The sequence below is a fragment of the Saccopteryx bilineata genome, chromosome 5 (genome assembly GCF_036850765.1).
Source record: "Saccopteryx bilineata isolate mSacBil1 chromosome 5, mSacBil1_pri_phased_curated, whole genome shotgun sequence".
Lineage (NCBI taxonomy): Eukaryota > Metazoa > Chordata > Mammalia > Chiroptera > Emballonuridae > Saccopteryx > Saccopteryx bilineata.
In genome coordinates this window covers 226330350-226343416 of record NC_089494.1, presented here as the reverse complement: position 1 = coordinate 226343416, position 13067 = coordinate 226330350, and the positions used below count along the sequence as shown (strand labels likewise).

At 35.1% G+C, this 13067-nt stretch overlaps 1 protein-coding gene across 8 annotated transcripts in view; it reads left to right on the top strand.

Annotated features, from left to right (window-relative positions):
• The window catches only part of EXOC1 (exocyst complex component 1), a 63127-nt gene that overhangs the window by 38202 nt on the left and 11858 nt on the right, over positions 1-13067 (top strand). For 4 of the 8 annotated variants that reach the window (XM_066280523.1, XM_066280518.1, XM_066280522.1 and 1 more), the window contains 6 exons: positions 3182-3287; positions 7147-7191; positions 9032-9195; positions 9750-9857; positions 11353-11429; positions 11948-12176. In XM_066280523.1, the coding sequence (XP_066136620.1) occupies positions 3182-3287; positions 7147-7191; positions 9032-9195; positions 9750-9857; positions 11353-11429; positions 11948-12176 (729 nt within the window). Of the gene's footprint in view, positions 1-3181; positions 3288-4201; positions 4226-7146; positions 7192-9031; positions 9196-9749; positions 9858-11352; positions 11430-11947; positions 12177-13067 lie in introns of all 8 variants that reach the window. The other 4 variants (XM_066280525.1, XM_066280524.1, XM_066280521.1 and 1 more) reach the window with 2 other exon arrangements.

The following is a 13067-nucleotide window of genomic DNA, read 5'->3' as shown; positions in this document are numbered from 1 at the left end:
AAAACAGACAAATGAATGTTTCTTTACTAAGAAAAAAAATAAATCCAGATACTCTTTGCACTTGGTTTGGTGCACACAGCTCACACTTTATGGTCAGAACAAGAAAAGCCTGTTTCAGATTCTTTAGGGATAAGAATCACTAGGTACTGACCCATCTCTGCTTTGGTTGAATCTAAGAAAAGTTCTGGGTTTTGCATGGCGGGCATAGAGATGGTCCATCTGTGCTTGCATAGGAAGTGAATTTTCCTTTCCTAATAACTTCCTAAGGTTGGTAGTCAGTCTTGAAGACTGCTCAGACATCTTCTTTCAACCACTGGCCTACATGTGTGAAATTTGCCTTTTTGTTTAAAGAAAAAGTAAAATGTGGAGGTCTCCATAAAACTATAGTTAGCACAAAATAAAAATGAAAAAAACTGCCTGAGATAAGGTTTGAACTCATGATAGTTGAATTTTAAGTTTAAATTTCAAGTTAGTTGTTGTATATAAAGTGCTTAGAGGAAGAATATATACTCATAGTAAGAGACATCTTTCAGAATTTGGTGAATGAGTGAACTGATAGTCACACGTGTCTGTGGCCTTGCCCCCCAGTGAGTTCTGTTGAGTACCTGAGAAAATGTATCCAGTCATTTGAGTCCTATTGAAAAAGGTGATTTTCAATTGTCCACTCAAGTCACTGTTTTCTAGATAACAAAATAGCTATTTTGAAACCATTTTAATTGCTTGGGTAGTATTACACACTTAAAAAAAATTGAGTATTGAAATGTTTCTTATATTGACTGATTTCAGTAGAAACTCATTAATGATTATTTTACAAATAATGCAAAGCTTACTTTCCCTTTTTTCAGTTATTTACTGATTTGCAGTGATCAATATTTCCATGAGAATTTAAAACTGAAAAACGAGACACTGGCCTGACCTGTGGTAGCACAGTTGGTAACCCGTCGACCGGGAACGCTGAGGTTGCCAGTTTGAAACCCTGGGCTTGCCCGGTCAAGGCACATATGACAAGCAACAAGCAAACAATGAACAACTAATGTGAAGCAACTATCAGTTAATATATCTCACTCTCCCCCTCTGTCTGCAAAGCCCTGACCTGTGGTGGCGCAGTGGATAAAGCGTCGACCTGGAAATGCTGAGGTCGCCGGTTCGAAACCCTGGGCTTGCCTGGTCAAGGCACATATGGGAGTTGATGCTTCCAGCTCCTCCCCCCTTCTCTCTCTCTGTCTCTCCTCTCTCTCTCTCCCTCTCCTCTCTAAAATGAATAAATTTTAAAAAAATTAAAAAAATAAAATAAAAATAAATAAAATAAAATAAAAAATAAGACGCTGAAAAAGGGAGACACAGCCCAATGAACTAGGAATCAACTTTAGGGTATATGTTAATTTGTATTTGCTTTTAAAGTTATGCACAGATTATGGGAAACAATTGCCTATGTAAGTAACTTTTCTTATAGAAAGTAATAGGGCCTGTAAATTGAAAAAAGCAGAATTTATATTATGTTTTATCCAAATACTATTTTATAAGGCTATATTTATAAAATATCTAAGAAAATCAGTGGTGAACTGTGAATCCATATACAACTATTTATATAATATATAAATACCTTTTGAAAAGTGCATCTGATGTTTAAAGCAAGGTAAATCTGTTCTAAAACAATATATTCATCTGAAAGAATAAAGAACATTGAAGCTTGATTCCATGATAAATTTAGAAGAATAGCTATGTACAATTTTTCTGCTATGGATTTAAGTTTAGTCAAACTCTATGGTATTTAACTTCGGACTTGGAAAAATACATGGTCTCCCACTGCTGAAGAATCCTTCCTGAGTGTATTTAATAATGAGTAGATATGATGAAGAAATGAATATGTGTGTTCATTAATAGATGTTTTCATTTGAGCTAGAATAAATCTAATTTGTTTATAAAAAATTATTTAATTATGAAAACTGTAAGATGTACTAATTAAATTCTTATTGAAAATAACCTATAGCGTGCGGAGGACCCGGGTTCGATTCCCGGCCAGGGCACATAGGAGAAGCGCCCATTTGCTTCTCCACCCCCCCCCCCTCCTTCCTCTCTGTCTCTCTCTTCCCCTCCTGCAGCCAAGGCTCCATTGGAGCAAAGATGGCCCGGGCGCTGGGGATGGCTCTGTGGCCTCTGCCCCAGGCGCTAGAGTGGCTCTGGTCGCAACATGGCGACACCCAGGAGGGTCGCAACATGGCGACGCCCAAGATGGGCAGAGCATCGCCCCCTGGTGGGCGTGCCGGGTGGATCCCGGTCGGGCGCATGCGGGAGTCTGTCTGACTGTCTCTCCCTGTTTCCAGCTTCAGAAAAATGCAAAAAAAAAAAGAAAAGAAAATAACCTATTTGGGGTAATATCCCAAAGCTGACAGAGTACAGTGAAACTGAATGTACTCCTTCATTGCCATTGACACTGTCTATTGGTATTGTTTTAAGGCAACATGGCAGTATGAAGGAAGAGTCATAACGATTCCTATACTCTTTGGCCCTGTAATTCCACCTTTAGTAAATTATTCCAAGGAAACAGTTTATTGAAGATGAAAAGTTTATTTTAACATTGTCTCTCATAGCAAAACATTGGAACGAGTTAAGTGACCTATATTGAGGAATTAGTTTACTAAATAGTGGTTGGTGCATCAACAAAGCATAATAGTGTGCAGTCAATAAGGAGAAGTGTGACTCTTCTGGCTCAAATATTCTGTACAGTATGATTGCAACTATATTTAAAATATGTGACAGTTGCCTGACCTGTGGTGGTGCAAGTGGATGGGGAAGGCTATGGTCGCCACTTCGAAGCCCTGGGCTTGCCTGGTCAAGACACATATGAGAAGCAACGAGTTGATGCCTCCTCCTAACACCTTTCTATCTCTCTCTTTCTCACCTCTCCCTAAAATCAATAATTAAAATCTTAAATAATAAAATATGTGAAAGTTAACGCATAAAGATGAAAATGTGATCATGTGCCAATTCATATTTTTATTAATTGTTAATGTTCAATTTATTTTTAAAGACAGAAAACCACCTACTTTTTATATCCTGTGAAGTGTATCCAAATTTTAGATCACAAAATTTAAAACAAGCATGAAGGATTTGGGGAGCATAAAAATGGAAATTGTTATATTTGCTTTATTAATTAAAAGTACATGTTATTTTATTTAAGAATTACATGGATTATTTATCTCGACTATATGAGAGAGAAATTAAAGATTTCTTTGAAGTTGCAAAGATCAAGATGACTGGCACAACTAAAGAAAGCAAGAAGTTTGGTAAGCATGGGCGTCTCAGTTCATTGTTTTCTAGTCTATTAAAAATGGTTTTATTTATGACAACTAATTCTAAGACTTTTTAAGCAAGGAAGAGAATACAATAGAATTAATGAAAAAGTCTGATACCTTGGTTTGGCCTATAGAAGAAATATTTATATCTGTAAATACGTTTTTTCACTAATTAAAATTCTGAAAAATGTGAATCTGACAGCAATTATATATTTGTTATAATTAAAATTATATTCATAGGAAAAGCAGTTGGCAAGAAAATGAAGTGCAGTCTGGTAGAGAAAGTATTAGACTAAGAGACACATGTTGAGAGTCAGTTTCTGACTTCTTAAAGACGTTTATTTAACAGTTGTGAGCAAATCACGGATCTCTTTCTGAAGTCGTTGTTCTCCACAAGGAAATGAAAGTGATTCCTGGCTTCTTACTTCTCACTGGCTATTTTGAATCAAAAAGAAAGTTTGTGTTTTATACCCTGCCAAGGGGCTATAAATATGTCACTATAATTTCTTCTGTAATAATCTTATTTTTCCAAAGATGTATTTTTGAAGCATGTTAACTTTTGTTGCTTCTAAATATGTTAAATGGACAAAACAAAACAAAAAAACATCATTTGAAAGGATAACCAGTGAAAAGTATCAAGTTGTGAGGAAGGTGATTTGCAAAGGCCACATTCAGCTCTTGCATGTACCCATCTCTGGAGTTCCTTATGGATGGAGTTCTGTGCCTATCAAGTCAAAACCTGGCCTTAAGTGGCTACAATGTGTACTCCTCAGTGTGTCTGTGTAGCCCCTTTAGAAAAATGAGCTTAGCATTTGCTTGTTGAAAGGAGCCTATGCCCTAAGCCACTTCAGTAATCAGGAAACAGGATTGAAATTGATAGCTCATCTTTCCATTCTTTTCTTTAGGACAGAGAAGACTGTCTTTAGTGGGTAATTATTTTGTAATGCACTGGATGGTTTGTTTGTTTGTTTTTAATACAAAACTAATATATTTATTATACAAGTCCAGACTTTTGAAATGGTTTGAATCTGTGTACAAGTATATAACACTTAGGTAAAGATACTGATGAAAATCTTGGGACAATAGGCTTTTGGAAACAGAAATGCTAACTCATCCTAAAGGTTAATTGTTATTAAACAGCAGTGTGTTTATATCCTTGTTAATGTTTCACTGTGAATATGTTATGCTTTTTTTTTAGTAAACACATATTATTAATGCAGTTACATGTTTAATGTTTTCATCTAGTTTATCTGTCACAACTTGTTATTGAATCATTTTATTTTGAGAGTACTCTTCTATAGTATATGAAACTGAAGGTAAAAGGGAACTCTAAAATTCTCTCCTCAGGAGGTCATTAATCCCAGTATCACAATAAATCATCAAGCCTAAATGACATAATAAAAATATAATTTAAGTACAATAGTATCTTAATGGTATCATTGTACTGACCTGAAACCTGAACTTTTTCATTTCTTATTCCTTGAAAAGTTCTTAAATTATCATGTTGAAAATATTTTTATGTTAACATAAAACACAAGTGTAGAAGGCACATTTATAATTTTAAAACTTAAAATTACATCTCTTCTATAATATCTATTCAATAATGAGGAATAGTGGAGTACTTTGTGGAAGTTGATAGTACCAAGAAATTATGTAGTTTCAAGTTATTTTGATATTGGCTATAACAAGAAAAAACTAAAACAATTCAGAGGCTAAAAATAGTTTGGTTTATCTTTGAAGATCTAACTTGTTACTCAGCATTTAAAAATAAATTTCAAATTAAATACAAATGATAAGTTCTAAATAAGGTAGAATATAAACTTTTTAAAATAAAAATCTTAAAAGATATCTTTTCAATGATTCAAATTATGTTTAAATCAATCTTTTTTTTTTTCTCTTTGTATTTTTCTGAAGTGAGAAGCAGGGAGGCAGAGACAGACTCCCGCATATGCCCTATCGGGATCCACCTGGCATGCCCACTAGGGGGCGATGCTCTTTCCATCTAGGGCGTTGCACCGAAGCCATTTTAATGCCTGAGGTGAAGGCCATGGAGCCATCCTCAGCACCCAGGCCAACTTTGCTCCAGTGAAGCCTTAGCTGTGGGAGGGGAAGAGAGAGAGAGAGAGAAGGTAGAGGGGAAAGGGTGAAAAAGCAGATGGGAGCTTCTCCTGTGTGCCTTGGCTGGTAATCGAACCCAGGACTTTCACACGCTGGGCTGACACTCTACCACTGTGCCAGCCGGCCAGGGCTTAGTAATTATTTTTTAAATCACCATTTTTTTTCTTTCTACAGCTAACACACATACACATTTCATTAATGTGCATTTACATAATTACTGCCTCTCTCATATTTATTTTAATATTCCAAAATCTTTAAAATAGTATGCCAAAATTATTATTTTTTATTTGTGTTTCTCCACTAAACTAAGAAATCTTGTTAATTGCAAAGAAAGTCTTGAATACAAGACTGAATTCATGGGTGGCTAGAAGATTCAATAAATATTTATAATTACCTATTTTATAATAAACACTGCTGAGAAAGCAGTAATGAACAAAGATCCTCCCTTATGATGTTTATAGTTTATTGGGGATTATTTAAAGATATTTAAACATTTACCTGAAAATGATTGCTTGTTGCTGATAAATAAGGATTTTTATGAGCCCCAAATTATAGCTAATAGGCACTATTTGTAATTCTGTATTCTTTATTGTCTAATGAAAAAAAAGAAAGGGCATATGAAGTATTAGGCCTTGCTTTGAAACTGGTGACTTAGTGTGTGACTCCTTCAGGCCATCAGAAGGTACTGTTAACTGGCCAGCTCATAGCTCCAGCATGATCCTTGCCTGCCACTTTAATGTTCAGCCATATTGTTTCACGTTCCCTGGAACTTCAGTTAGCCGAGTCTGGGAAGATGGGCATGTCACTGGCGTGACAAGTTAGTAGCTTATACTTGGGCTTTTGCTTTGAAGTTTGGCAGTGAGAGTTGGCACATTGTTTTTGTTTTAAAAATATTGCTAGGTTTTGTTCTTTAATTTTCCGTTTCATTCTATAATTTCTTTCTTTGCCTTTTATATCTACTTCTGATTTGAGTTTAAAATGTTTTACAAGATGATCTCTACAACTTATGTAATAAATATTATATCTACAGAAGTTTTAGAATAAAACTAAATGATCCTTTAAAAAGCTCACATTCCTGTATTAAACCTGTTTCCTCAGCTTTACCCTTCCATGCACTCATCTCTGATAAGTAGCATTTTGATATAAACTTAATTTTATAGGTGTTCATAAAGCCAGTTACTAAGTAGTGCAGCTTAATATTTTGAAATGGTTTTTAAACCCCAGTCATATAATTTTTTATCAGATTAATATAAAATTATTTAGTACAGTGGAGATTCCTTTCAGGAGCTTTCAGGGAATCTGAAATTATCGATGCACTTAATGCTTAACTCCAAAACTTCATTCTAGTAAATTTCCACTGCATTAAATTATTTACTTGAACCATATTTTTTTCAGAAACCAAACCCTGCAAATACAGCGTTTTAAATTTAAGCATACTGGCTTCATAAACTTAAAACAATCATTTAAAAATATGGGGGGGGGATTTTATAAGTATAGATATTTTTATCAGAGTAAAAATAATTCATGAAAAGATAAATATCTTCTTTCATATAATTTTTCAAACAGTACCTGACCAACTAAACGTATGTTGCACCTCTTGTTACTTGATGCTCATGGTTCTCTGCATGTGTCTTTTAAACTAGAGCTTAACTTCCTCTTGTGCATGGTTTGTGCAAATTGCAGTTTATTAACTTGTCTTTGTCTTTGATGCTTGCAACCTAATCCATCACAGCTACACTTCCTCGAAAAGAAAGTGCTGTCAAACAGGAAACAGAGAGTGAGTATGCTTAGTGTATTAGCAGGTATTCTCAATGCATGTTTGTTTAATGTCTAGAAATTAGTTATTTGTCTTGAAAAAGTTACACCAGAAATATTGATTGCTCTGAGTCGCTGCCAGGTATTGGTGAAAGAAAACAAACATGATGGTAGTGGTGTAGATACATCAAAGAAATATCTAACATAGCTAAAAATATATGGTGAGTAATCAGAAATTTATGTAAAGACTTAACCATTATACTTCTGTTTTCAGGCTCTGGTTAGAAACTATAAAAATTCTTTTACATATAGTCAGATTTTGCATAGTGAAACTAAATTTGTCTTTATTGTCCTTATTGTATCTTCATTTGTCCCTTCTGACCATCAGCAAATAATACAGGTTGACTGAGAGATATTCAAGAAGAATTTAAAACTTTTCACTTATTTATATTTGATTCTGAATAAAAGTATCACATTTCCTTATAAAAATAGAATCCTTTCATTCTGTGAGATATGTAGAGATATTGTTCTAATTTTTCTGCATGGTTATGATGGGTACTTATGTTTTTACCTAACAGATGTCCTATATTAATAATAGTGGTATCATATATTTTAGTTGTATTTTAAATACAAGTTTTTTATTTTTTTTGTTTGTGACAGAGACAGAGAGAGGGACAGATAGGGATAGACAGACAGGAGGGGAGAGAGATAAGAAGCATCAATTATTTGTTGAGGCACCTTAGTTGTTCATTGATTGCTTTCTCATAAGTGCCTTGACCAGGGGCTACAGCAGACCGAGTGACCCCTTGCTCAAGCCAGAGACCTTTGGGCTTAAGCTAGTGACCATGGGGGTCATGTCTATGATCCCATGCTCAAGCCGGCGACCCTGGGTTCAAGCCAGATGAGCCCATGCTCAAGCTGGCAACCTCAGGGTTTCGAACCTGGGTCCTCTACATCCCAGTCTAACACTCTATCCACTGTGCCACCACCTGGTCAGGCTAACTACAACAAGTTTTAAGGATATTTTTTTCTCATTTTTTTATTTTTAAAGAACTTCAGTTAATCAGTTCACTTAACATAAAAGCAGAGTTTCTGGGTTCAGGAATGTATTAACTTGAATTGTATGTAATTGACTTTTATACGGCAAGAATGATTAAGTATGGGAAGTTTCATATGGTACAACCTAATATGTTAATTTAACTTGAAGGTGGGTAATATTGGGATATGTCAGTTTTCTTCAGAAATATAACAAAGTAGCTTAAGCTAGTATTGTATTAGGGAGTCAGTGATCATCCTTATTCATGTCTTTTGAATGAGAAGAAAATCCTCATCTACTTTAGTTTAGAGATATCATCAGGCAACTTTATGATGAAATTAGGCAGGGCATAGATTTTGTGATTTTTAAGATCCCTTTCACTCCTATTCTGTAAATCTGTATAGTTTTGCTACTCTTTAGAATTTGCTCAAGAATAGGATATAAATGTTAATGAAAGAAAAGGACACTCTACAACCTGTCCCATGTGGTAAAACTTGTACACTAATTCGATGTTTTTTAACCACTCCCAGGGACTGGTCTGCCAGAAATTTTGTGCCAGTCCATGAAAGAGTTAACCACCTTGATGTTGTGTGAAGATTATAGACCCAATGATCTTAGTCAAATCTCTTATGTTCAGAGTTATTTCTGCCTTATTAGTTCCCCAAATAATTCTATTTTCACTGGTCCCCTAGTGCAAAAGGTTGAAAACCACTGCACTAATTAATATGAGCTCTGGAAGACCAGGACAGGGAAAGATACCCCTGATTTATGCTGTGGGTCCGTTATTAATGAAGGTCACAACTTTCAAAGTTTTATTATTTCTTAGGTCTTCATGGAAGTTCTGGGAAGTTAACTGGATCTACTTCTAGTCTAAATAAACTCAGTGTTCAGAGTTCAGGGAATCGCAGATCTCAGTCCTCTTCCTTGTTGGATATGGGAAACATGTCTGCCTCTGATCTTGATGTTGCCGACAGAACCAAATTTGATAAGGTAAAATAACAGGTACTCTTAAACATTAATATTAGTTATCTTACAGTGGTTCGTTATTGTTTTAAGTGTGTTCAAAGATTTGGGCTCTCTCTTAAACATGTGTTACTTTCCGATTCTGAATTTGAAAAAAATATTTATACTAGTGAAATAGCAACTAAAGTATGAATCATTAATTAAATAACATAGCTTTATTAAATTTTGTTAAAAATCATAAAATGCTTCTCAAATCTAAGTTCTTTGAGCAACTATAAAGAGGAAATAACAGCTTTTATGAAGCTGAACTGTTCTCTGCAATGTATTAAATAAGCTTAAAAAGTTTGTGTTCCTCTTTCCAGATTTCAAATGAATAATTATTGTGAGTTTTATTTTAGGTATTTTCTGGCCCTGTTATGCCTTAATATACTGCATTGTCTTGTCAGTCTTAAAAGAGTTGGTTTTGGGGATTCTACTGGGATTATGGATAATGCATTTACGGTCCCTGCAGAAAAGTGAATTAAATGTGGAATGTTAATTTCAAGTATTTGGTGCAGTTCTTTCATTTTGGTTTTCTTCAGATCTTTGAACAGGTTCTAAGTGAACTGGAGCCCTTGTGTCTAGCAGAACAAGACTTCATAAGTAAATTTTTCAAACTACAGCAACATCAAAGTATGCCTGGATCTGTGGTACGACTCATGTTTATTTATTGGCTAGTATGTTTGATCTGTAACATAATTAGCCTAATGAAAATGACACAATTTCAATATCAGAACAGACAAGGAAAGGGTTTATGATGCAAGGACTTTTAAAATAATTTTTGTCATATCACAAGATAATAACAACAATGATAAAGTTTGTGCATCTAGTTTAATATTCCAGACTTACTGAGGGAGGAAATGACTGAATTTACTTTGTGGAAGACATTATTTAAAAAGTAATTTTAGCATTATTTAAGTAGTCATCAAGAAAAAAATATAATTTTCCATAAAAAGATGTTTGATGTTTTAGTATATATGTACAATGGTCTAATTTTTAAAAAGGAAGGAAGCAAAATAGAGGCCTGAAATCTGACTTTTTCTATGGCTTTGTTATTACCTAGCTATGAGACCTTAAACCAATTAATTATTCAGTGCCCAGTTTTCTCATCTCTTATGTGTTCAGTGGAGATAATAATGCCTATTCAGTGTGCTTCTCAGGTGGCAAAAATTTAAGAAAATAAAATGAAATATTTGCTAGAATATTTTGAAGAACTTAAAAGTGCAATGCAAATAAGGTGATTTTAAAATTACTGTAAGGTCATCTTAAAAAAGAATGAGAAATTATTATCTCTAATGGGTGGGGGTTTGTTGTTGTAGGTGGTGGTAGTAGTAAATTTGCTTAATCTTCTACAAGAATTTTTTTTTTGTATTTTTCCAAAGTAAGAAGCAGAGGGAAGGCAGACAGACTCCCACATGTGCCCTACCAGGATCCACCTGGCATGCCCACCAGGGGGTGATGCCCGGCCCCTCTGGGGCATTGCTCTGCTGCAGCGGGAGCCATTCTAGCACCTGAGGCAGAGGCCATGGAGCCGTCCTCAGTGCTCAGGCCAACTTTGCTCCTTGGCTGCAGGAGGGGAAGAGAGAGACAGAGAGGAAGGAGAGGGGGAGGGGTGGAGAAGCAGATGGGCGCTTCTCCTGTGTGCCCTGGCCGGGAACCGAACCTGGGACTTCCACATACTGGGCCGATGTCTACCACTGAACCAACCGGCCAAGGCTTCTATAAGAATTTTTTATAGCATTTTTTTAAATGCCAGAGTTTTATTAGAATGATTGATGAGATTTCTTTAATTTTCAAAATTCTCTATTGCAAGTTGTTTCTAGATGTTTTCTTGCTGTGCTACCTGTTCATTCCCACCTCTGCCCTCCAGCTTCTGGTACCTCCTCTCCCTACTTCCCCCTCGTGTGTCCACAGACACAGCCTCACCCACAATTCTCAGATAAAATGTAAGAACGAAGCATTTCATGAGTATTCTTAAAAACTACACTAAATTACATATTTTATCAGTAATGCTACCTCTAAAAAATACATTATTTTCACAATGTATTCTCTTGTAGGAATTTTAAGACTGAGCAGGCTTTGCCGTGTAAACTAGTCTAATTGTTGGTTTTTTATTATGTAAAGTACCTTAATAATTTTTTGCAGACTGAAGCAGATGACCCAGATGGAGGAACTTTATCAAGACAACATAATCCTGGCACACCTCTGCCTGTTTCATCAGAGTATGTGTTTGTTACCATCTGTTGTTTATTCTGGAAAAAAATAAACTTTCAGTTTAGCATAGCAGAGTGCTGCTCAATGAGGCATCCAGATGGCTCTCTGTAACCCGGTAGCACTCATGTGTGCCCAGTATCTTATTAACATCGAACTGAAATAAAATTGGTTCTGTTGTAGGACTCTACAGCTCTTCTTTGCTCTAGTAATCACCAAAAAAAAGCCATCAATTTTGATGTTTGCTGGTAGGAAGTAGCATTTGAATTGCCATGTATTTCTTTGAAATTACAAGGCACATTTCAGGATCCAGCTTTCCAAATGACAGTTATTTTGAGTGATAAATTTAACTTCAAAAAATATCTTTATATTGGAAACTGCTATAGAATAATTAGTTCATCATACTTGGTCATTTTTAATGAAAATATCTTATTTTAGTCATTTTGTATATACCCAATAGATTAAAGTTAAAAATGAATACACCTGAAGCTTATAATAACTTCCTATATTTTGTATGTTTTCTGAACAGGAAAGATATGATCCGCCAAATGATGACTAAAATATTTCGGTGCATTGAGCCAGAACTGAACAACCTAATTGCACTAGGAGACAAAATTGATAGCTTTAATTCCCTTTACATGCTAGTCAAAATGAGTCATCATGTATGGACTGCACAAAATGTAGACCCTGCTTCTTTTCTGAGTACTACATTGGGAAATGTTTTGGTTACCGTCAAAAGGAACTTTGACAAATGCATTGTAAGTTTTTAAAAAATAACTCAGAATTGTAATTATTGCCAAAAAATAGATAAATGTATTTAAGTAGGAGATTTCCAGGTTTCCATGGGGGAATCTGTGTTCACATCCCCAAAGCCTTGACACAGGTATTGGCTGCAGTAGATCTGAATAGAGGGCGCCGGATGATGCTGTGCCAGCTAGCTTCTCTTCTACACTGAATCTTGGCAAGGTCTGGAGTAGGTGGCTTAGAAACTGAAATCTCAGTTAACTGATTAGTGAGTGACCACAGAGTTAATGGAACAATTGAAACTGTCATTTGGATTTATTGTTCCTCTAATACCATATATTCTAATAAGAAAATTAATAACTGGGTTATTTTGTTTAAATTAGTTTATTTTATGTTTAAAACTTTAATTAATAATCATATCACTTTAAGATTTGTTCTTATACTTTCCAGAAATCATTTTCCTCCTCCTAATGTGAAAGGAAAAATCATTAACAACTTTTTAAAAATTTTTTGCATTGATTTGAGAGAAAGAGAGAGGAGAGGAGAGGAAGAGAGGGTAAAGGAAGAGAGAGAAGCCTCATTTTGTTCCACTTAGTTCTATTTAGTTGTGTACTCATAGATTGCTTCCCCTGTGTGCCCTGACCAGGGAGTGAGCCTGCGACCTTGGCATGCTGGACAATGCTTTATCCATTGAGCAGCCAGCCAGGGAACAACTTTACTTTGTATGTCAGGTTTTGGTAAGCTTGTAGGTATGAATTGGGCTGAGCAAGATTATAAAAAAAAAAAATTTTATTCATGTATTTGGTATGTAAAAGTACGTATGTATCATGAATATTTCTCTTATGTAACCTTTAAGGTATAGTGAGCCCTTGAATATTCATATGCTAATAGTAGATAAAAATATT